This window comes from Meleagris gallopavo, chromosome 14, assembly GCF_905368555.1.
Source record: "Meleagris gallopavo chromosome 14, MGAL_WU_HG_1.1, whole genome shotgun sequence".
Classification (NCBI taxonomy): domain Eukaryota; kingdom Metazoa; phylum Chordata; class Aves; order Galliformes; family Phasianidae; genus Meleagris; species Meleagris gallopavo.
Window position 1 is genome coordinate 15916859 of NC_139417.1, and position 25642 is coordinate 15942500.

Here is a 25642-nt window from a genome sequence, read left to right on the forward strand (position 1 = left end):
TCTCTGCAAAGCAAACACCATACCTTTCGGAGCAAAGAAAATACTGTAAACAGAGCTAATCACTGCTAAACCCTTATAATCCAGCCCTTGCCCAAGTTAAAGGGCTGGAGCCGAGCGTAAAACACTTCTAAGAGCCTCCTCAATAATGGCAGGAATTGGTGAATCATTTCTCAAGGAAAAGAAAGTATTTTAAATTCCCTAAACTTGCCAAGTTGTGAAAAAGGGCTCAACCCTGCCCCACCACGCCGGGCATCCGAGCAGCTGAGCCCTAAGGGAAGGTCTGTCACACAGCACAGCCCGCTGCCAGCTGCTCTATAAAACACCTGTGGTTACAGCATCCCTGTACCTCGCGGAGCGGCACGCTCAATAATATTAATAGGCTCGTATTTACTGTATCTTAAAAGCTAACAATCCCATTGCCAGCACTAATTAAAAAGACAAGAAACTGAAAGGAGGCTGTGGATTATTTCTTCAATATGAATTCATGCCTAGATTCAATAAAACCCATTGTAGTGTTATAATCTTACTTTTCTTTCGAGAACACTACAAAAGACAAGTCTGCTATTTGTTGTTTACTGGCTTGAAGGGTTTTTCTTTAGGACCAGTAATACAGCATTAAAGATGGGGGATGCAGACCATTTTATCCGAACAAAGCATTTCAGCTGCCCCCTTGGAAGTTTGGGATGACGGCTGGGTCCATCCCAGCCCCAGAGCAGCCCGTGATGCAGCCTGCCCCAGCCCCAAGCATGGAGTTCCCATGCATGATGCATGCATGATGCCCCACCCACACCGACCTGCCTTGCACGTACACAACGAGCCCAAAGCACGTTCACAGTGAGAATTTCCTATGCACCCAGTAAATAAAAATACTGCATTTACAGAACTTGTAACTGAGGGCACAGTGTCAGAGAACAGTGCCACATCCAGCCTCCTCATCGGAAACACGTGGACTTTCCACCAAGATCCCACACGGTTGCTTTCCACACACACTTACCCACCTCTCTCTCCTCTCTCTGAGTTTCCTTTAAGAGGAGCTGCATGCTGTAGGAGCACTGTGCTGTAGGAGCGGGTCCATAACGCAACACAGCGACATAAAGACATACAGCAGCCACTCTTCCCACAGCAGAGCTTCTCCTAGGATAGATCAAATCTGACCAGGCATCCCCTGTAAGCAGCCACCACATAACGTCTGATGGAGACCGCTGAGACTGACTTTGAGGGTCTGACTCCTCTCACAAGAAGAACTAAACCCCGTTTGATTTCTTGTTTTTCCTGTGGGATGCTGGACCCCACAGTTTCACAACAAGGCCCGTTCACCTGCCCCCATGCCCATCTGACCTTTCTCCTCCAATGAATGACTCCATTATTTGGAAGCAAAAATATGAAACAGTGACAGCATAGAAACGTAAGTGCCCCAGCTTTGTATCTAAGAGAGCAGCTCACACCCCGAAGCTGTAGGGCTGCTGCTGTGTAAGGTGCCAGCAGGTCCTGGGGGAATCCGCCCCCTGCCTCCAGAGCCCTGAGGAGCAAATAGCTACAGCCCTGCCCCACTTCTGGCATGTACCTGACCCACAGCTAGAAACAAGTTTGATTGTGAGATGGTTAGCAGTGCTACTACATCATGCTATCTCTTTCACGGCATGGTTTTCTTTGTAACAGTGATGAAAACAAGGAAATTTTAAGGAAAATTTATCTGAGCACATCAGCAACAACCACATTCCTTCAGCCTCTGATCACTAATTTGAGCAGGAAGAGGTTTTTGTCCTTCCTTTCCTTAACTTCATTTCCAGGTACAGTTTGTTAAAGCCTGAAATCCCACCTGAACTTTGGCAAGACTTTAAAAAAAAAAAAAAGAAAGAAAAAAAGACCATTACACAAATATTTGGCTAAGTGACCCACAGCAAATTGTGTAACAGCAGCTAAAAGCTGAGTTTTCAAGTATCGGCCCCAGAGGTTTTATCTGAAATAAAATTCTGATTATTTCACATTCTGGAGGAAAAGTGGGAGCTCTCTTCACGTCTTCAAATTGGAAACATTCCTGTTGCGCCCCTCAGTAATGACACCTTTTGCTAGGACAGAACAAAATCCTTCAGAAGCATGCTTATTAAATGAAGTAAGGTAAGAAGGACCCAAACACACCTGCAGGAATTAGTTTAGCCTCGAAGGTCTATCAGAACAGGTCTCCCACAATTAGAAATACACCCATCTGTCAGTACGTGCAGCCCATCTCCAAGCACACAAGTGTCCTCTGCGTGTCCATATGCCCAGGAATGTTGCTGTCTGTAGCAGTCCTCGATCCTTACGGTCACTAAATGAGATCCAAGGTTATGCCAGCACTCAGACACGAGGAATTATACCCACGTTGTGCATTGTGCTCCTCTGTCTGCTTGAGATGTGCCCCTGCAGAGGGCTGGGGGCCGACAGCAGCACTGCACTGCTGAGTTCTGCAGCACGCTGCTGGATGGGTTGCACAGCCTGACTCCCTCCAGCCACCTCTTTACAAACCTCACACTTCCAAGAGCCCAGAAAAAAAATCTTGAAAAGAAGAAATGTGATTAAAAATAAATTGAAAAGCCCAACTTGTAATAAAGCTGGCACTTGCCCCAGGCTTCAGAAATGTCTGACACATGACACTGACTTTACAGACACTCTACAGATACGATATATAGCTTTTATAGGAAAAAAAGAAAGGTATATTTGCACTATTTAAAGCAGGTTAGAAATACATTTAATCTTTTGAAAATGCAAGAGCCTGGTGAACAAATGCAGGATGTAGCAACAAAACAAGCAGCACTCATCCTGCTCAACTGTCATTACATAATGTCACTATTTACACTAAGCATCCCCAAATTACCTTCTGTTAATTTTTTTTTAATTAATGGGGTATTCATGCATTTCACATTTTACTTTGTATCCCGACCTTTATTTACACCATTACTGTTATAAATTACAGCCATGCTGCTGATACTCTTTGCACGTGCTGTGATACCCAATGGAGCTCCACAGGAGGAAGAACATAACACAGCAAACCGCAGCGTTTGATTCTGCTCTCATTTAAACCTATTCAAGTCAGACAAAACTCCACTGAAACCAACAGCTCTGCTAGTGGAAACCAGCACAATTCTGCTCGCATGCACTGCCAAGCAACCTCCCTGCGTGCAGTGTGTTCCTAAATAAAGTTAAATTGCTTTTAAAGTATCAGCAATGCATGCAACTCTGTGTTAAAGTGCTTCACCTTAATTCTGCAAGGTATTCAGGCACATGCCTGGTTTTACTGGCAGGAGACATAGCGTGACCTTACTGAGCACTGCTGCTCTTACTTTTAGGCACATGCTGGTGACAGAAAGGCCAGGATGGGGAACATTTCCATGCCAATGAAAGATTTCCTCCCTCCCTAACAGGTACACTGCCCTTTTAAGCTCGCTGTACCACAGGTTTGGCTGCACTGTTTGTTAGGTCACCCCTAAGTACGGAGATCAATGGAGGAGGGACAGTCTCTAATAATTTTAAAAACATCAATCCTTAGAAAGAGGCTTTAATTGGTATCTGATGCCTACTGAGTGTCTCTCTCAAGGTACACACGTGCTGGTGAGCAGCTTTGAAGCGTTCCTTTGTGCGGTTTCCCTAAACAGAACTCCTGAATGGGTAACTTTTTTGCTTACGAGTAAGCATAAGCAAACAGACGGGCAGAGAGCACACCTACAAAACCAGCTGGGAACAAACACGCCGTTGCTGAATTTTCACAGGAGATGCGAGGTTAAAAAACAAACCTGCAAACATATTTCAGCAGCTACAGCTCTTCAAAGAGCCCACATAAACCCAAGTGATTACTGCATGATTTTAAGTTACCTCTAAAAGTAAAAGCAGCTACTGTAAAAAGAAATAAATAAATACAGAAATAGACATCCACAGTCTGAAGAGGACTCCTGGATTTGGCTGTGCACACAACCCAGGTGATTACACGCCTAATGGCCCAGCTGCTGCACGTACATGCCTGTACATGAGACTGCAGAGCTCGGGGTGCCAATGTCAAGGTGCTTTGAGGACTCAGTTATGCAGTTATTTATCAAAGACCTCAGAAGCGAAATAAAAAATAAAACAAGGCAAGAAAAAAAACCTCAGTGACTGCAACAAAGTGGTAGTTCCCACTTTTCCCTTCCACACCTAGAGAAAATGTCAGGCTTGTTGATGTCAATAAGAACTTACAACAAAGACATTAGAAATTGCGAGGATAGAGGATGCTGCAAGAATGTTCTCAGCATGGGTCATTGACAAGAGAACTAAAAATTGAATTATTAAGGAAAAAAAAATCACCGATTCTAAAATCCAGGCAAGGTAGCCAGCCTATGTTAAAACTTATTTAATTTTTCCAGCGCTGCTCCGCTCCTAAGCTCTCAGAGCCACAGCTTTTCCATTGAAAAGCAAAAGACATTTTACGCACAATTTTCCCTCTACTAGAAAGAGGTATATTGTGCCCTTCAGTGAACATAAAATTGATATTATCATCTCTTAGTTTATATCTCACTACTTAACCTTCAGATTAAAAGTTATTAGATTTGAATGACTAAAAAGACATCATGTCACCTTCCATTCAACGATGGGAGATCGGAGAACTTGAGGGAAAAGTCTGAATGATAAAAGCACGAAGTTACCAGCAGCATAAAGTTGGTTTTCACATTCTCTGATACAACAGCAGAGCCATACAAACGCAGCAATCTTTTCATGATGCAATCATCAATTATCAGCGTACTGCAATGCAAAATCAGACACATTCCCAATAGCCTGCATGTAGTTTAAACTACACTCTCCAGTGGCTCTTTCAATAGCAACAGCAGTTTAATAATTAGGCTTTATGTCTCTTTGGTCAAAATGACTCAACATGGACGCTCCCTTAAAGTCTAACAAACAAATTCGGTCTAACCCAGTTATGTCAATACGAAACAAAGGCTTTATCTAAGATCTGGTTTAGAGTTTTGTTCGGAGGAGATAAGTCCACACCATGATCAATGGGACCATAAAACTCTTGATGCAGTTTGTAACCTCTCCTCAAGGGAGAAAAAAGATGAAACTCAGCAGCCTATTTAAAAAACGACCATAGCATTCATTACTTTAATTTACACCGTGATACAGTCAGAATTCTCTCTAGCCTAATTGTCTCTTTCACCTCTCGACAATACACCAAGCCTCCACTTCACATACATTCTCCTCACCTTTGGACAAGAACAAAATCTGAAGAAGCCACATACTCCCTCTGGGGTTTGCTTTCCTCAGTCTAACACTTCTCATCTCAACAGTTCTTGAAACAACTGCAGCTAAAGAGCAAAGCTGTGACATCTTCACGTGATGCCACCAACACTGCAAGGACAGTCGGTGTGACCGACTGAGAAGAAAGCATTGGCTTGGGCACAGATACCAGCACCTAGTCCTGTACATAAACAAAACTGTTCTTCTCATTTGTATGGAATGAAAGAGTAAAAAATACAAACCAGGATGCGCTGAAAATTATATGCAACAACTTTTTTTTTGTGGATACATGCAAAAATGGTATTTACTCTCCAGAAAGTACAAAACGACACTTCATAATGAGTGTAGTTCAGCTCACAGATAAAAGTGAAGACAAGAAACTTCCCGACAGTTCCTTACATAAACTTGTTTCTCCAGGTACCAGTTGCATCCATATTGTTGTTCCGGTTTGTCATAAACACAGTCACCTTGTAACCCCTCTTATCAAGCAATCTATGCACTACCTGAGAGTACACTACACTTCATCAGACAAGCTATAGGTTTACATTATACAAACATTCCAATTCTGCCTGCTCAGCGCAGGTTGTCAATAAACGCAAGCAATTGCAAAACAGCAATGTGTGTTTTTTTCCTTAAGCGAACACTGATACGAGCCTGCCAGTTCTGCAGAATAAACTCTTTGCAATCTCCGTAGCTAATATGTCAACAAATTACTATTAAAGTCATCTCTCCTATAAGTTCAAAAGCACTCTGGGTTAGACAAAAGATCCCACGTTAATACACTCGGGGGGCAGGACTTGAAGGTACAGTATCAAAGTGGATCTCGCTATTGATGCAGGGAGGTTTGTATTCCTGCCACCATGCAGCACAGCACTTGGTGTCTTGCTGCTGCCTATCAGCATTCAACTTCATAATCATTCTCTTTGTTCAATTCATATTACTCTTTCTCTACTAACAACATGAAGAACACTTTAATGAACAGTCCCAAGGATGAAAATACATCATAATAAATAATATTTATTTTATAAGCTAAAAAAACCTGACTAGAACTAAAGTATCAAGCCTTCTATTTCTGCAGACATCAGAAACCACTGAAGCGGGTAAAGCTGTGATCATCTATGTTAACAGGCAGTCTGTCCCCACGACTTTATTTCTCGTTCCCTGGTAACCAAGCTGCCCCATCACTACATGCGTTCTGCCCCAGCCTCCCTGGCTCAGCCTGACCTGCAGCTCGTGGCTGGCTCTGGCACCCGCTTTGCACCACGTACGCGTTCTGAAGGGTGCCCAGGAGTCACCAGAGATGCTGCCAGATGTACCTGGTGCCCCGCTCCCGGGCTTTCAGTCTCTCACTTCTGGCCCTGTGGGCACCCTGGAAGCAAGTTCATGAGCCCTGCTGCCTGACTTGAAGCCAATCACCCGCTTCTGTGTCCTGAGAAAGTCTGATGACCCAGGGGATCTTCAGGACTATGCCAGGTGTTACAGGAGCTCACAAAAACCCTGCCCATTCCGCTCAACTCTGCCATAAGCCATCCACTTCTGCATAGGGCCGACCTCCTGTGGAGCCAGCAGTGACAGGAAGGCAATTCCTCCCACTCCAGCAGGTGCCAAAATCCCATAAGAAAGTCTGCCTTCCCTCCTAGGTGAGGCCTGGGGTTGATTTCCCCCACATATCTACATTCTTATACAATTCTTCCATAGGTGGTCCCAAAGGAGCCACTTGTACCGTTTTTGCTGTTTGGAAAGTATCTTGCTTCACGGTTACAAAGAGAAACATCAGTGTGAGCTGTACGGCTCCATTTTAGAAGACTGCTAACACCAAAATAATTTTGCACCACTCCACCTCTTTGTACCCAGAGATGACACGCAAAGCAGAACGTGCCCTGTGAGCCCTCGTGCACTTGCCACAAGAGAGCTCGCACCGCACGTCACTCCTTCAGACACAGGAACATCTGCAGTGCTCCAGATTTCCATGATAAAATATTTACAAGTTTGTAGACCCATTAAAGCATCCTAAAAAATGTGAAGCATTTCTGTTTTCCTTTCTCATCGTAACAAAGCTATTAGTTCTCATAAATTCATAAATTTAACAAAAAATGTGAACCAGAACTGGGTGCAGATGCTTTGCAGGAGCAGCTGTACGCGTTGCGCCGCTCAGCCGTGCTCAGAACCACCCTGAGCAGCACAGCCCAAAGGAGCGCCGCTGATTTTGTTCAGACAAAACAAGTGCCAGGTGGCAAAAAGAAAAGATTTGAATGAAATGCTTTTAAGAAATAGCTGTTTAATTCAGAACTCATTCATTTGTATTGAAGAAGCGTTCTGTAGAACGCATTCTGTTAAGTGACCTGAGAGCATATGTTGTATATGGAGAAACATCTAAACATTATGCTCCGTGTTGCGTGTGTATCTGTAAATGCTTGCATTAGCTGTCTGAAAACAACGGGTTTTTCTTCTTTTCAGTATTTAAAAATATTTTACAAACATAAAGATTGATATTTTTGTGCTAGCTCCGATTACTCTTTTGTTATCGGATCTTTCTGAGCAAGCGTTTCAAACTTCGCAATCGACTTGCTCTTTCAAAGATAAACTAAGAAACTGGAAAGTTACCCATCAGAACCAATTAGCAGCAAGATCCAATCACAAAACATAAAGGTCTTTTAAGCACCTGAGAACAGAGGGCTGACGGAATGCACTCACTGGGCTGGCAGAGGATGAGCAACCAGGAGCTGGGGCTGCAGAGCCACAGCAGGGCAGCCCTGGCTGTGCCCAGGAGCACTCACTGATCCTGCCGCTCCGTCACTGCTTGCATGGGCGGCCACTGGCCAACACAGCCTGTGCACATGGTTCTGGTGCTATGGTGAGGATTAGGAACGGGGAGCATAGGAGGAACAGCAGAGGTCTGCATGTTGCTGGTCTGCAGTGCCCTACTCCATGTGTGTGTGTGTGCATACGTGTGTGTTTGTGTCCTCTGTGCCTCACTGTGCACAAAGCGGACAAGCAGCAGCACTGGAAAATTCCACCGTGCCCCTATGGAAAGGCAGCGTAATTAACTCATTTTGATATCAAGCCTTTTTAAGAAGAGACCTTTGCGTTGAACATATTTTACTGTTCGAATCCTCTTCTACTGTCCTATATTAATCAAAGCTGTAACCCCTGTTGTCTTTGCACTACGAATCAGAATGTGCCCCTGGCGAAGAATGAGGGAAAAGTCAACAGGAATTAAGTTTCAGTGCAACTGTTTACTCAACTGTGGCCTGCAGTTATTGAAATTTTATCCGTGGTTTTGTGTGACTACTGCAGTAATGAATTCAGCATGGCTGTGATTTTCTCACTGATGGTATTCTCACTTCAAGTAAAAACCTGTACGATGGAAATAACTGAAACAACCAAAGTCTGCGCTTTTAGTGTCATCTGTTTTCCTGACTCGTTTAATTACGGCAGCTTTCTGTCTTAGGCTGGCGAACCAGGTCCCCTGCTCCTCGACAAGCCTCAAGTTTGCTTTGTTTCTGAGTGCAGGTTTTTCTTCTCCTCAACAACCAGCTAAAAAGATCACAGTACGCTTAGGGGAGCCTTAACCAGCTGCCAATCGCTTATTTAAAAGGTTTTAAGAATGCTTATTGCATTAGAGAAAGTGAGGGTTAGGCTAAGTGTATTCACGGTGGCTCCACCGCTGCCTTTGTTCCCAAACACATTAATGACACGTGCCCAGCACTTCAGTGTAAAATTTCCTGAGAGGGCTGCAAAATTTTATCAAGAAAAAAGACAAAACGCATTATAGGGATAATTCATACTGGTGAACATGGTCACTTCCCAGAAAATACACTAATTAAAATACAAAGGGAAAGCGCTGACACGTAATTCTGTTGCTCCTTGTGAACTGAAAAGAGTACTGACGCACGGGGTGTTTATTTATTTACCCCAGGGTTTTGCCACAGCAGATACCTCCACGGCCTTTCTCTCTAATAGAAAACATTCTGTTGATAGAGGTTGCTAGGTTATATTAAAAATTGTTGCAAAAACAAAACTTAACGTTAGCGTGTTTTCCACCCAGTGACACAATTGGGAAACCAGTTATTTGTACACGGTGGCTCACCCGATTGCTGCCACCAGGCTCTGCACACTCAGGCAGCGGGAGTAAGCCCTGATCCAAAAGAACCCCAAGAAGAGAAGTCCAACGTTCCCCTGTACACAGCGACTGCAATCCTCTACAGACAAAAATGTACAGAATGTGGGAGGCAGGTCCTAAAAGCATCCTTTGATTGGCAAATACAAAGGGGTTGGGAGACGTTAAACGCTTCGTGTTTTTTTCTGTCGGTAGGAAAATTGTAATACGTCTTACAGTACCTGCTGTTGCTGAAGATGTGTTAAATCTGCAGCCCCAATTTCAACTGAAGGTGTCTCGCCGTTTGATCTCACCTCCCGTAGGCTGCACTCTAGTAAGTGGTTGCCACCGCTCGCTCCATTCTGAATGGCTGAACCGTTACTTTTTGTCTCAGTCCCAGATTCTTGCATCATGACTCAAAAACCTGAAATAATTTAGGGGAGGGGAAAAAAAAAAGCAGCTGTTAAAACAGTTGCTGTATATAAGGAGACATGCCCTGTTTTAAATCCTGCCAAAACTGTAAACATTTTCATTTCCCTTCATACGATTTATCTTTCATTAATGGTTCATGCTACTAGTTTATGTTTATTTATCTGTTGGTACAGCTATAATTTTAGTAAGTAAGATCAGTTCTAAATATAGTATTATTTGCTCAACATCTTTTTCCCCTTAGAGAAAAAAAAATATTTTCAAACGAACACACAGAATCCATAATTAAACTTCTCTAGTTCCATCTGGATGCTCTCCCTTGCAACGATGAGTCATCCCTTGCAACACGTGATGGACAACATCAAGAACCTGATACACGGTATGCAGGGGCAGGTGAGGGAAGCAGCGCTCAGCACTTCAGTTTTCATCCCCAACTTTTATTCCTATCAAGCAATTTCGACTGAATGTGGGATGTTCTGGAGCAAACTGCTTCAGCTGCTCATAGTCTTTTTGGCAATTTTCTTGATTTTAGAGGCACTATGGCAATACAGCAAAGAGCCTTCAGATTTATTTGCAGCAAACTGTGTATTTGACTTAATACCATCATGGTAGTTACAGCTATTCTCAGCCAGCCAGCACGCTGCCCTCAGCTCTTGGTGGACAAGATCTCCCACAAAGAGGAGGAGGAGGATTTGGAGCAGGTCTGCCCAACTGCTTACCCTGGGTCTCTCGGGATTCGCGCGTGTTTCTGTGAATTAACTGGCAGGACTCGAGCACAACAAGACCCCAAGCAAAGCACGCATGCCAATTTCCAGCTGCAAACTGCTACCTTTGAGAAGTCTGATGAGCTGTTTTATGGGCACTTCCACCTGCTGGGCCCTAAGTTACAGGATTTAAATGTAATTGACGTGCTTCCTCCAGCCCATCCCTCCCTCTGTCCATGCTCTGCCTCTTCAAGAGGAAGAACAAATATCCCTTCTGACACACAAGGGAAAAAAAAATACAAAAGGGAGAGAAAAAACAATGCATTTCTAATGGAAAAGCACCAGGAGAAATAACTTTCCTAGGAAGTTCACAGGAGCACTGGCTGGGGACAAGGACTCCTTCCATCATCACTTCTTCAGCAGTCATGACCATAAACCAGAGATAAATCAAGAAGGAATTCATGCAACTCCTTTCCTTCCATCTGAATTTAGGGTCAAGGCCCAAAACAGAAAGTGGAGTATTTCACTCCCTTATCCCACACGAGAAGGACCAGGTAAGACTGCATCAAGTGAAACCCAGAGGCTCGTTTTCATTGGGATGTCACCATCATGCATTGCTCTGAGGCAGAGCACCCAGCTGGGCACGGACACGTAAAGAAAGGGCTGCAGGGCCTCCAGCAGGTACCACCATGGAAAGAGATGTTAAAAGCAGTACGTTCAAACAGTAAAAAAAAAAAAAAAAAAAAAAAGGACATTTCATTCCCAAACTCTTCTGATGCAACATATTGACTGGAGGCAAGAACCTGGACAAACTACTACAGAGGGGAGGGAAAAAGCTTGGAGATGCTCTGACAGCAGAGGAGCAATGCACTGCACCATGGAGCAGATCCACCAGTGCCCAACCACCACTTGTTGGCTTCTCTTCTGAGCAAAATATCCCCAGGTCACAGAAAATAATTCACAAAGAAACTGATCAAAAAATTATTTATTGCCTTGAGGACTGCAGAATGCTCCTGGAAAGAAACAACAGTAGCAGTTGCTCCAATTTTTCCATCCTACAGGACTGAGAAAAGGATGGATTATTTCTAGGATATGGTAACAAGAAGATCATTGAGCTCCTGAAAGCTTTCTCCAGGACAGACTTCAGGCTCTGTCCTACACCCCGAGTCCCACAGGCAGTGCCCTCATGAGCAGCCAGGCCACCCAGCATTCCCAGCAGCATTGCCAGCACTGCTAGGAACGGAGGCTGAAAGCAAGCTCTAGGACATTAAGAAGAAAATTGGGATGATTTGCACTTTCAGGCTCTTTTCGCTCAAAAAAAAACTATTTTGAAAGCAGAAGTGAACATCTCTGAGCGAATTTTCACTTAAGAATGCCCATTTACAGTCAGTTGACTTCAATATGCCTTCAGCTGGACACCAATAGAAACCAAATCTACTCTGCTGAAATGCCCTCAATGGAAAACAGGATTTTCAAGGGAGTAAAGATAAAGCTGTTTATTTCTTCACTGTAGTCAAATGCGAGCTGACATAAATAATCACAGTTTGGTTTGATCACTAAGCGTCATGTCATGAAAATCAACCTGCGAGAGCTTTCTGCAAGAATGATTATTATTTGTCTGTCTGAGCACACCTAAATGAGCGGAGGTGATGTACGCCGAGGACGGCTGAGATAATTGTCTCACTTCAGCACAGAGGAGCAGGCCTTGCAGAAGCCTATTAGTGAGGTCTGTCATTCAAAATCGTGAAAGAGAAAAGCAAATCAAGGTTGACTTCATGCGACACGATTCCGTCCTGTGGCAACTGAAGGGAAGCTCTGTCCCTAGTGCCACTGTGACTCTGGCCTGAGAGCAGCCCAAAGTGAGCAGAATGGTACCAAAGAAGCCGTTATGCATAATGATTTCTGATAGGAAATACTGTACTCCACAAAAGCTTCCATGACACACAAGATATTCCGACTTAAGAAAGTGAAAGGCAAAAGAACACATCTGTCTCATGCATTCCACAAAGCAGAACGACTCTCGTATCAATTCTGCAAAGACAAATGTATTTTAACAGCTAAAAATAGATGGGCTCTTATCAACATGAGTACCTTTTTTTTCATAAGAAATCTACACTATTTCACACCAGGGGTGGATACAGAATGACTTTTCAGATCATAAAGGTGACACAAGATGTTTCTCCCCTACTCAGGGTCCAAGCTAAGCTGCAGTATAAACAACAACAAACTTCTTGTAGAATTTAATCCTGAAATCCAAGGACTGGTATTAAACAAACTGTTGTTCTATCACTTAATGTCAGCTTCATTTAAAAATATCACAACAGAGATCGATTTTTTCAAGATTCTGGTCTTAAGCTGCACAAAACCTTTTCCAGTATTGATGCAGAGCCAAAGCCACAGGGGTTTGGCCCATCTCTGTTTAATACCTTATGTTCAAGGCAATGGGGTAAAACTTTGGTGGAGAGGAGCCAAAGCGAGGCACATATCAACAGCAGGACAACAGCAGCCATCCCCCAGATGATTCGGAGCTGATTTTTCTGAGGGCACAGTCAGAACTGAGAAGAGCACAGGTCAGATGTGAACTTTGGCTGACTGAAAATGATCTTCCTGAGGATTCCAGTGTCAGTGTTTAGGGTCAAAAGAAAGAACCTGAAGGAGCCCTAATTTTGAAAATGCTCTGTGCTAATGCTAATAATCCATTTTTTAAAAAGTCTTTAACATCACGAAGACCAGATGCTGCAGATACACATCCCTTAGCTCCACTGGACTGCTCAGACGAGCAAGGTTAAGCATGGAAATCAGCAGGCAGGAGGTGGGCAATGAAGTGTGCAATTTCTGCAATTCTGCTACCAGTACACTTTCTAAAGATCAGGCAGCATTGTTTAATGTCAGCAGGAGGGAGGATTTATCGAGTGATGCACCCGTCAGAGCTAGGGCCCCCTACAAGTCTGAAAGGCTGAAGGACAGACACTCAGCTGTGTTTGGATGCCATCCCATACAATGAGGCATCTGGTGAGACACTTTCAAGACTCCTCAATAAGCAAAAAGCATCAATGGACACTTTCAAGAGTCTCATCACCATTAAAACGCTATCCCCTGGGACCAGGGACATCCTGCTTTAAATATGCTTCCAGGCACAGCCTGGACTTCGTGCAGATGATGATTTTGTTTTGGCTATTAGCATTTAGAGGTTCATCTGAATACATACAGAATCTCAGAAACATTAAGGCTGGCAAAGACTGCTAAGGTCATCCAGTTCAACTGTCACAGGCACTGCACCTACGCTTTCCTTAAACACCTCCAGGGAACCACCACCCCCTGGGCAGTCAGTTCCAGTATCTGATTGCTTTGGAGAAGAAATTCTTCCTAATATCCAACCTGAACCCCCTCTAGCACAACTTGTGGCCACTCCCTCTGGTCCTATCGCTAGTTACCTGGGAGAAGAGGCTGGCCCCCATCTCACAACCTCCTATCTGCACACAGAGTTCATTCAACATTTCTGTCCCCTGGGAACAATGCTAGAACAAAAACGTTGTCATAACACATCCCCTCTTTGTCACATTTGTGAAAGATTTTATGCTAACAAAAAGTTCAGTCTTTATTCCAGGGCAGTTAATTAAGGTTGACCAAGTCAGGCAGAAGTAAATTAACTTGGCTGATCAATTATTTATATGAAGCAGAATAAATGCCCTTAAAGAACTTGGCCCAGCCATAAAAGCATGTGTAAATTAAGCTAAACAGAGATTTATAAAACATATTTCTACTTGTATGGAATAGTTAGTGGTAAAATCAGCTTTAAGTAAGTGGTCAAATGACAAGATTAATCCTAAATCTCCAGCAGGCTCACTACCGTACAGGCATCATTAATAAGGGAAAATTTTACCTGTTTGTTGCAAGCAGTTCCCCCAAGCAAGCTCAGGACTAACTTCTGAGCGCTCCTCTGTCAAACTACAAAAACAGAACAGTGCTTGGAAGCACTTCACAGCAATGCAATGCTACAAAGGCAGGATTTTGCCTCTTGAAAACTAACGTGCTCCAGAGCACAAACGGCAGGGCAATACGAAAGCAGGAGCAAAGCTGCTTCTTATCAATTGCACCGGTACAAAGGAAGCACAAAGGCAGCCTGGTGCTCCCAACAGCACCATCAGCAATGGGGCCTACGATGGCTTTCTGGGACATCACTGACGGACCCTTTTAGGCCCAGTATCCCTGGGGCGAGCACCACAGACTCCATGTCCCACCACCAGCACTGCTGAGCTTCTCCAGGAACGTGCTTTCCGTGGTGAAGCTGAACCCCCCACACTGGTGCCCCGATGGCTGCTAAGTCAGCAGAGCAGCCAGCAGCACCATCCCACCAGCCATGGGCTCAGTAAAACCACGTTCACGTGTGGACATTAAAAGCCTTGTGTAAGATATGGCTTTGATCTTCCGTGGGGGAAGGCGTACAGATGTTCAGCTGCTCATTTACTAAATTAAAGCATGTCACAATTAGCTGTGAATCAGCCAGCTTCACAGGAACCACTCGAGGGCTGCCGCCACAATGAGCACAGGAGCAGGACAGGGAGCTCGAGCTGTCCAGGTGGGCCCTGGTTTACTGGGCAATACTGGTTCCAGGTGACACCTCCAGGGCCATGTCTGAAGTTGGCACCCCGACTCATGGCATGACTTCTCTCCAGTGCTCACCTCGAGCTCACCAGCTCCTCAGCTCACAAACCCCACAGCTCCTCACTGCAGATGGGTGAACAGCCATCATGCTGAGGAGTTTTCAGCAGCCATCATTTCTCCTGCTGACAGGGTGTATTTTTTCAGGTATAATTATGTACTAAGTAACAACTACAGATACTTTTATAGGATACCTTTGGACGGAACTCCATTGAAGGCCGCTCACCTAGCGCTACTCCTGCCTGCTGAGCTGAGCAGGGGCACAGGAAAGGAGCCCTGGCTGCAAAGAGCAAGTAGGGGTGGTTGTAAGAAGCAAAACAGCGAGGCATGAAGTGAGTCAGGCTGCTGTCCTGCAAAGCCATGCTGAGCCACGGCCAACCACGGTGCTCCTCAGAGAGGCAAATCGGGAGCGAGGGAAGAGCGCATCGCATCCGGGAAGTGAGGAAGGAGGGAACAAAGAGATGGAGACAAGGGGAAATCCTTTGATATTTCCTCAGCTTAAAGAGGTAATTCAGTGCATTAAAATGGATCCTTGAAATTTCAAAGGATAAAACTCACACAACAAAGATTGTCAAGAGTGCTATTTTCTAGGATTAGAACAAAAATGCATTGGGATTTGTTATATGATCTTACATGGCTGAGCAGGACTGTGTACTTGCTGTTATGCAAGCATCGTCTTCCGATACAGAATTTTCATAATTATAACAGAAAGGCGTAAATTTTCGAATGCATGGCAGTTCAAAAAGTAATCAAGAGAATGAGCCTGAGGGCTATTTTAATGTATGCAAAGCTAGTGACCCACAGTAAATGGGAGGTAGGCTTCAATGAATGCAAAGTAATGCACACATACTAAAGACCTGGTCTGATGAGGGACGGCTAAAATTAACACCCAATTAATTTCCGAATTGACAAACAAATGAAACCCATAAATCTACTTTCTCATTAATTTTCTTGTGGTATAATTTAAAGCAGTAATATGAGGGCAAAAACTGAGCATTATCCATCATAAATATCAAAAAAGATAGCACTGTAACACCATAAATTATGCATATTACCTGTTGTTAAAAATGATTAATGTATTATCAACTTTATCGTGCACTGTATATGTCTAGACATATCTAAAATCTGAAATTCCATTTAGCACTTTGGAAAAGGGTGCAGAATAAACGAGATTATCCACAGCGCATCCTCAGGTCTGCGTCCGTCTGCACCCCGGGAAGGGACACAGCTCACACCCTGGGCACTGGGAGGACACGGCTGTTCTCCCTCCCGGGTCAGGGGGAAGCTGCATTTCCAACAAGCTCAGCACCAAGCATGGCTGATGCCCACCTCCAGCAGCCACCTCCACCTGCCTACCTGCAGGCAGCCGCAACTGTGGGGCTGTTAACTGCGCACAACAACGCAACGTCTTCGCACTGTTGGTGCGTAGGGCGCACAGACTGGGTTGTTTTAGGGCCACAGGAACCTGAAATCCTTCGCAGGCAGCTCAGGAAAAGGCTGACTGATGTTCCTGGTGCTCTTCAAGAGTCGAAATCTAAGGCAGCTGTGGCTGGGCAAAGGCAAGGAGCACCAGGAGCCTAAACCCACTTGTACCACACTGCCTTACTGTGAAATCACGGTCAAGCAACCATCAAGAAGCTGTCACTGCACGTACTCCTAAGGAAATCAGTTCTGCTGAGGATGCTGCTGACCACAAACAGTGAGAATGGAGAACAAGCAAATCCAAAGAAAACCCAAAGAAATGGGCGTTAAAAGCTTGCCAATTGCTCATTTCAGAAAAGCCGGAGCTGATCCACATGACAAGTTCGTGCACCCAGTTAGACTGAACAGTGCAGGTAACAGCCTCACTTCTTTGCCTCAGGTATCTCCTAGAGGAATCCGTGTCAGTTCCCAGTCCATAACTTGTGAGTTGGGACTGCATACAAAAGCCACAAGAAACCATCCTGCACTTGGCTGATGTGGCCCACACTGCTGCATGGCTTGCTGCAGCCATTCACACAACCCAACACTGGCTGAAGACATGAGCATAGGGCAGACAAGACGGACAGGTTAACTTCCCCAAACAACCTTTGTGCATCCTCCTTTCTTTTAACACTTTCATGCAGAAATTACTCCTAGTCTGATCGTTGTTAAACAAACCCCCTTTGCATCATCAGCTCCACCCAGAAGGACAGCTCTGGAAACCCACCCTCAGCAAGAAGGCTCGGAGCTGGGCTGCCTGCAGGGGCAGGTGGATGGGCTGCACCACTGACGTGGCAGCACAAGCAGAGTGAGCTCCTACCCCCTCCTGGGCAGAGCCGCCCGTCTGCCACAAGCTCAACAAAAGTCATCCTTAATATCACCGGGACCATCACCTGTTTGGAAGGAAAGGAACGGGAAGCCCAAAAAAGAACCCAAATCAAAGCAGAACTCAGGTTTCACAGTACCACGCTCCTCCACAAGTGCTGCCAAGTGACCTGGGAGAGCAGCACTGTTAGGAGTTGGCCCGCAGGAGGACGGCCCCACTGCAGGGTCCCTGAGGCACAGCGGCTCTGGGGTGGGACAGAGGGCTCAGGGTTGGTTTGTGTGCAACGTGAGCTCTCTCAGGCTCTGTCCCAGAAAAGAAGGTGAACAAAATATTCAACTCAACAAAAGGGCAAAGTTGCATGTAATAAATACGTAAATGTGGTCAGTTTATGAGGCAGCATGGACTGCGAGACAGTAAGACGACTGCAAACCTCACGCAACTCAGAGCTGATTGCTGAGCAGTTACAATTCCACCTCCAGCATATCTCCACCAAAGCACCTCTAACCCCACCGGTCTGTAGAAGCCAAAGCCACCCTGAAGCCAGGCACTGCTTCACTGCTTCGACACGGCAAGTGCAGGGTCCAGCTCAGCATTCTCATTTTAGAAATGTATGTTCAAGGTATTTTTCTCGATACTTCACACAGAAAGGAGCAGCCACCACCTTCGTGCAGAAAGATTTCACTTTTCTTCCTCAAGGTCACACCAGGAGGGTTATTCCCTCTGTGTGTGAAGCCCCAGCAATGCACTGTTGGTGCGAACAGGTCCTGCCCGGCATTCCACATCCAGGCCACAGCCAGAAACAATAATAAACAATCATTCTGAAAAACAAAGATGGTGTGAGTGTGTTTTCTTGCTCATTTGCAAAACAACCCAAAAGCAACAACGACCAGGACGGTGCTCTCTAATTAAGACTCTCAGAAACCGAAGAGCAAACAGTCAGCAAACAGAAATTTGCAGATGTAAATGCTGTTTTCCAGTTATAAAAAGCACGAGAGCTCACTTGCAGGAATGGCAGAGAGCATTTTTAGATTTGGTATTTTCTCCTCATTCAGATGGCTCTGCTCTCACACCAGAGCTTCTCCCCAGACCACCTCCAAACTAAAAGCGAAAGCTTTGCCTCTTCAAACCCCGCAGAGGGTACGCGCATCGCTCCCAGCCAGACACAGGGAAGGGGAAGGCAACACAGCTCCGACCAACACCACGCACAACTCAAAGGCTGTTCTTTTAGGGGATTACCTGGGTGATTAGCCCTATACCTTTGTCCCAGACCTTCTAACTCCTTGTTTGCTCCATGCAGGATTTTCTAGCCACCAGCCGGCTATCGCTGTGCTAGTCGTCTTGCAGGAGTGCTCTCTCCCTTCTGAAAAAAGCAAACAACTGGATAGATATCATTACACTAAGGAAATCTCTTGGAAAAACCAAACAACTTGCTAATCTTTCTAGCCCCTTCACCCAAGTTAAAGATAAGCAAAGCAAACCAAAGTGAGTTTCAGGCACATTCCAGGGACAAGCTCCCCTTTTTCTCCTTTATCAAAATCCCAGCATTTAAAGGTTTTTTTTCCAGACCTTGCAGGATAAATTGCTGCTCACACCCGCAAACAAAGCAATATTTGTTTAATAACTGATTGCTGCCATGGGTACAGTAAACAAGGGGCCCAGCATTTGTGTTTATGAACAAACACATCATCTTGCAAGAGCAATTTAACATTAACCAGGTGGAATAATCAACAGATTTCATAGGTGACACTCGGGGCAGGACTAATGTAAACAGAGCAGGGAGGAGAAAGGGGCCACTCTTAGGGAATCAAGGTTGAGGCAAATGCATTACAGAGTAAACAGCTGGGAAGAACTCAAGACAAACAAATAGTCATTCTTCTGACATTTCGAGAAGCAGAAAGGTTGTACGTTACATACATCAGCTGCTGACCACCATGAAATCCAACCAGTTGGGGACCAGCATTTCTTGTTTACACAGTGCCATGTTTGCTTATAAACAACAATTTGCTGTTACCAACCTCGCATTACTCATTGCATAAACGAGCAGATCAAGTGAAATCCTGTTAACTCTTCTGTGCATCGAGGACTTTTTTTCCCCTTAAACAATAACAAACATAAAGCCTTTGCAGTCTTTCTTTGCATCCTCAGGACAACAGACAACAGAGGAAAATGTGCAGCCAGGCATCTGTCAGATAAAGGGTGAAGAAAGGAGCTGAAATCACATGAAAGTGTTCTTGGGAACAAGATTTACCGGCCAAACCACTGATGTAGGAGATCTATTTACATTAAAAAAAAATCAGCAACTGCAAAAGGTGGGATGCAAAATGTTAACTCCTCTTAAACAAACAAGCAAAATGTTGCCTTTCTACACAACTCCATCCCTTCCAGCATGCACGTGTGCTTTCACACACATCCACGCATGGCTCAGCCTGCACTCTTCTCCTTTCTCTCACCCACTCTCAGCCCTCAGCTTCTGGTGGTTTCCCCTGTTCCTTTCCAGAACACAAGAGGGGCCAGAAGCCCCTCCAAAGCCGCTCTGTCTCCTGTGAAGGCTTCTCCCAACTGAAACTCCTGTCCAGCTCAGCACCCACAGACCACAGCATCAGCCCTCGTGCGGCTCAGGGCTCAAGTTCCTGGCATTCTCTACCCTACAGTAAGCATTTCCTCACTCATTTCTCAGCCCTGTGGCACTCAAGATATGGCCTGTCACACAACTCCTCCAGGGAGGTTTCTGCAGCTCCTCTATCACGATCGCCCATTTGGGGAAAGACCTGAAGCACACAGGGAGAAGATGGATGGGAGTTAACCCCGGGCTCTGGGTGACATTCCTGCCTGACACATCCCCATGTCACCTCCACGAGTCCCTGCAGCCCTCCCATGTGTAAAGAAGCTCTCTAGGACAGGAACAAAGGTTAGGGCTGCGCTGCAGGCCCTGTTGTCCCCCAGGAGCCCCAAGCCGTGTCCCTGCAGCCCGCTGAGTGCCTCTGCTGCCACCAGCAGAGACCAAAATCATCCTAGGTTTGAACGTGTGAAGCATCCAAGGTCACAGCTGGCCCGGGCACTAATCTGCTCTCCCTTGTCACTTCACGTGCAAACAGCACGGGGCAGGAAGCCTCCTCCCTCGTCATTTTTCCACAAGTTTTAGAAAACTCAGTACTTTTCTTTCCAGCACAATCCTACACAATCCTGGACATCTGCGGTTGGCCAAGAAACTCAAGTTTCTCTTTTCAGCAAATATTTAGCCTTTTGTTGTACTAAAAAAAAAAAAAAAGAAAAAAAAAGCTCAAAAGCATGAAATCAGTACAACCTCCTAATAAGGCAGGTATTTAAATGCAGCCCAAACGTAGCATTGTTGAGGCAACCTCCTGTTTTTTCATCCGTCAGGCTGACAGCATAATAGCGGGCAGGATGAAAGGTGGGACTCGAGCACGGAGTTGGCGTCCGCACACCAGGAAAACACAAGTGCTGCCCCATTTCCTGTGCTCCAGCAGAATATTTCTGATGTCTGGGGCTGTCGGGGACTTAACTCTGAATTAATGATTGCACACAATGCCCTCCTTTCTCCCCTCCCTGCAGGACAGCGAGCGCCAGCCCCACCGAAGGGCTGCGGGCGGCCGGGCACGGGTCACAGGGGATTTAGATGTTTCACAGCAGCTTCAGAAATTCAGACACCGCAACCTGAAGGCTTCGGAAAACATCAAGCCCTGCATGAAAGCCGGGACATTTCCCTCACCTCGGCCGCGCCGCCGGCTCCGCGCTCCTTTTCCTGCACGTAAAATCACAGTTTATTCAGTACAAAGTAACTACGGCATGATAAAAACTATAAGCATATCATTCAAATGCTTTATTGGTCAAAGAGATGGATGCTTTTATTAGCCCAACCTTTTTTGTAATGGAGTGCCACTGATGACCGGTGTTAGCCTCATTCCCTGCTATTAATCACACCTCTAAGAGCTCATTTTGCTTTAAAATCTTAAGAAATTGCTATAATTTAAAGACATGGTGTCTACATAATGGGAAATGCTTCACAGATTGTATCATTTCATATAACACAGGATTTTTATGGCAATGCTGACCACCATACCAAGGTATTACAAAACTCGAATAAAATATTTTATGAAGAGAATCTGCACCTAAACTTACTTTTGTGTTTGTGGTTTGCCACATCCGTGACGCTTTAATCACAGCCTTTTGGGAGCAGCAATATTCAACTGCATGTAGCTGACACAGATTAATGCTACAGAAACACTCCCTGAATAAATACAAGCAGAACAAAACAAAATTAAATGAAAATTAAATGAAAGACAAGGATGGACCAGGAGAGGAAGTCTTCTTCGAGCTGCACTCAAGTGATTTAACACAAGGGATTTACTCGTCCATTGACTGTATCCTCACTCTCCTTTCTGCACAGGGAAAACAGATGATGTTTACTGTGAAAAACTTTTACAACAAAGTGGAAGCATCTTAAGAATTTACCTATGCTGAGAATTAAATTAATATAATGACGGTCTTAGCCCATATTATTAAAATGTACTTTGCTCAATGTTTTGACAGTGTTGACTGCTGCAGGAAGGAAAACACATTTAAGACAATTTCAGCCAAATGCAAAAGCAGAAGCCTTCAATTTTTCAAATGTGAAGTAAAAAGCATCTTTAAATATCTCCTTATGAAAGAAGATGCAGGGCAATTATGTTACACGGTGAACGCAAAGCAATGCTCTTTTCTCAGCTCTCTAACAAGATATTAGTACCTACTGGCCTTAGGAACACTACGTGTAAATCGCATCAATTCAAAGCCCCTGAATTCATTATAATAGGAGCTGGAGAGAAATGTTAACTTCCCAGGTTGTTGCTAAGGATTAGCCCTTGTTTACAATTCTGTATTTATAGAACAGGAAAAATTTGTCAAATGAAGGGCGAAGAGGAATGCAAGAACACAAATTTAGCCTTGATTTCAAAACAAATCAGATCTTGCAACCATTCCCTGAAAAGAAAACCACAGTTTTTAATGTGAAGATGCAAATGAGTCTCAGAATATAAAAATGTTTTATAATTCTGTGCATTCAACACTACTAGATGTTATTTAAAGAATTTATGTTAACATTTCTCATGCTCAGAGAGCAAGGCCAAGATGCTGTAAGTGGCAGCTATTCCCCACGGATGGCGTTTCCATGAGGTCTACATTCCCATCCAGAGGGCCACGCATGGCTCCCAAACCTCTGGAAAGAACACACTGGCTTGCTCAGACGCAGCACATCAATGCAGTACCCGGAAAGCAGGGCTAGAGACAGCAGAATGTGCAGATCTGAGCACCTTGGCAGAACTGGCTGGGGGAGTTCGCACTGCTGTGCCACTGAGCAAGCAGAGAACGCTTCGGCCTCCAGCACTTTCGTTTCTTTTTGCAAACAAGGGCACACCCACCACAATTAAGCTGCGGAACTGTTTTCATGAGGGCTTCTTGCTTTCACACACTCAAAGCCTCCTAAGACCTGCAGTCCCTCCCATGCACCCAGCAGCGGGTGCCTGCGTGTGGAAAACCAAGCAAAAAGCTCCTCTGTGGTTTCACCCTATGGAAAAGCAAACGGCAAAACGCTTTTTCCCATTAAAAAAAGAAACCACCGACCTCTGAAAAAGGTGACGTGCAAAAATGCTGAGCACCCACAACTGAGAGCACAGCTGGGACGTGGTGCAGAAAGGGACAGCATCACCCGCATGGAGCAACGAGGGCAGGAGCTGCCCTCCCTCCCACCTGCTCTGACCGTGCCGCTTCGTTCCCAGGAGCAGCTCCAGCTCCAGCACGGGGATCCCATTCCACCCCGCTGGGCTGCTGAGTGGGAAACGCACGCAGACGGTCCTCAACACGCTCGGCGGTGACACGCGGATCCCGAGCACCCAAAAATACAGTTGGTCTTCATCACGCTGGCCCAGCAGAGAAAGAAGTGTGAATTTTTTCCACCTCAAAATTTCAGCCTGTGCCTGAGAAAACTCCCTAAAAAAGCTCTGTCGAAACTGACTTGTTTCCACTCACCAAAAAAAAAAAAAAAAAAAAAAAAAAAAGCACATATGCCTACTTTTGAGTCTGGATGCAGGAAGCCAGACTCTTCATCCCTCTTCGCATGGCGGGGCCCAGCTCAGAGGCGATGGGGAGGCAGCTGGGGGCCAGCCACCATTGAGACCCCCCTCCTGCTTCTGCAGCAGCCCAAACCTCCCCACAAGTGGCACCAGCTGCCAGCGAGCAGCCCCCAAAACCACGCTGGAAGGGGCTTGGCAGAGGCTGCTCCCCACTTCTGGAGCGTTTTGGGTGCCGTGTCCCTGGCAGCAGCGGTGCTCCGAAGCAGGTGGTTAGGGTTAGGAGCTACGCAGTCCCTGCCTGTGCCCAGCACAGCCTCTGAGCATCTCCACGACACACAGGTGCACGGCCGCACTGATGTGCTGCCAACTGCACAGCTTACACAGACAGCTTCCTGCTCCCAGGGCTTGTGAAAGAGAAGGATTCCCTCTGTTCACATCCCATTCGAGGCAAGGCTATCCGATGTCAGGATGTGCAGCAAGAGGATAATCTGCACCCTGAGCTTCATCGTACGATACGATACCGCAGTCACAGACTGTGTGATCCCCTCGTTCGGACTAAGGCTGTTTGCACAAGTCAAAGCAGAACAAGAAGAGGAACAAAACATACAGTGTATTTTGTTCTATGCTGCAGCCACATATTTCAACTGCCTCAGCCGAAACCTCAGAGTAAACACAGCTTTAAAGGGAAATAGCTAGAATAAAGTGTTTCTGGAAAGTTCCTCCTGATTATGCATGCAAGAATTCTGCTACTGTTTCCTCCCATCATCCGAAAAATAAACCAAACACCCAACTTCCACAACTATCTACAAAAGTGCCATTTTTCTGCAACACGTTACAATAGAACCTGAGGTCTGCAAGCTGTAATGAATGCATCTTGTTTGTAAAATACACAGAGGAGCTCAATTAAGTGAACAACTGTAAAGGAAATAGAGCTGATAAAGGAATTAATGCTCTGTGTGCCAGATCAAAACATAGCATCTAGGATAACACAACCGTGTCAAACATGCAACCGTTGAAGACTTGAAAAAAATAAAAAAGCGAAAGCCTAAAATACTGTAAGCACACAAAATTCAGATGTGCAAAACTTATTTCACAGGACGGAGCAGGGAGCATGGGCAGCTGTGGGAGGACTTACTGACTGCACGGACAGACGGATGCTGAGCCTGGGGCAGAGCAGAGCTGCTCTCTGGTCACCCACTTCATAGAGGAGGCCGATTCAGGACCCGCTGATGCTACGAAGCCTCCCTTGGGTTTCACCACGGAAACTCAGCCGAGCGGTGCTTTCGTGCACTCCCTTCCCGTCGCACAACCTGGTTTCCGAGGGAAAGCTCACCTCATCCTCTCCCCGGCCCCACCAAAGCAAGGCTGAAATCATTCCCCATCTCAGGAGGCAGCACCCCGCCCTGCCCACGCGCTGGCACTGAGCCGCGGCCCCGTGCTCCCGGCACACACAGCACCGGTGGGAGCAGAGCAGGGCTCAGCCGGGAGCAGGGGCACGGCAGAACCTCACGCCTCGGCTCCTCTGCTTCGCAGTTGGCGTGTGAACTCCTAACTGGGAGATTCAGGCTCCCACCGATCTCCTGGCAACTCGAATGTGATTTTCAGGAAAACAGAGCGCGAGGCTTTTGGCACGCAGAGCTGTGCGCGGAGGCTGTGCAGACACAACATGCAAAGGTGATGCTCTTGCAAGCCTTTGGGAGCTTCCTGGATTAAACACGGGTTTGGAAGACGGGAGTACGAAATCCTGACTTCGGCAAGCAGTAATAGAAATCTGTGTTCAAACAGCTCCACAGACACAGAATGGGCGTAACGTCTGCATATGGCATAGCTGAGGCTGGGAGACAACGCAGTGCGCCCACAGCTACACAGCGTGCAGCAAGCTGGGCACCCAGAGCCATCAAACCAGCCCTTCTCACACACTTCTTACTTAAAAGGCAACGCTATAGGCACTTTCTGGCAGCCATGAACATCAGTACACTCGGGAGAGGAGGGAGGAAAATACTTCAAATTACAGAGATGCTAATCTCCCACTTGTGATGTGTCCGGCCATTAGTCAAGTTGCTCCAGCAGAGCATCTGGCCTGAGCCACAGCTCCATCAGCAGCTGGGAAAAGGCTGCCGGCATCTCCTCTGCTGGATGTGGGTTTAGC

General features: G+C 45.7%; 1 protein-coding gene across 12 annotated transcripts in view; it reads right to left on the reverse strand.

Annotated features, from left to right (window-relative positions):
- The window catches only part of FOXP1 (forkhead box P1), a 341328-nt gene that overhangs the window by 139155 nt on the left and 176531 nt on the right, over positions 1-25642 (reverse strand). For all 12 annotated transcript variants that reach the window (XR_014886272.1, XM_085235545.1, XM_085235546.1 and 9 more), the window contains one exon: positions 9586-9767. Coding sequence is in view for 11 of the 12 variants with exons in the window: in XM_085235545.1 (XP_085091671.1) it covers positions 9586-9756 (171 nt within the window). In the remaining variant the exon portion in view is untranslated. The remainder of the gene's footprint in view (positions 1-9585; positions 9768-25642) is intronic.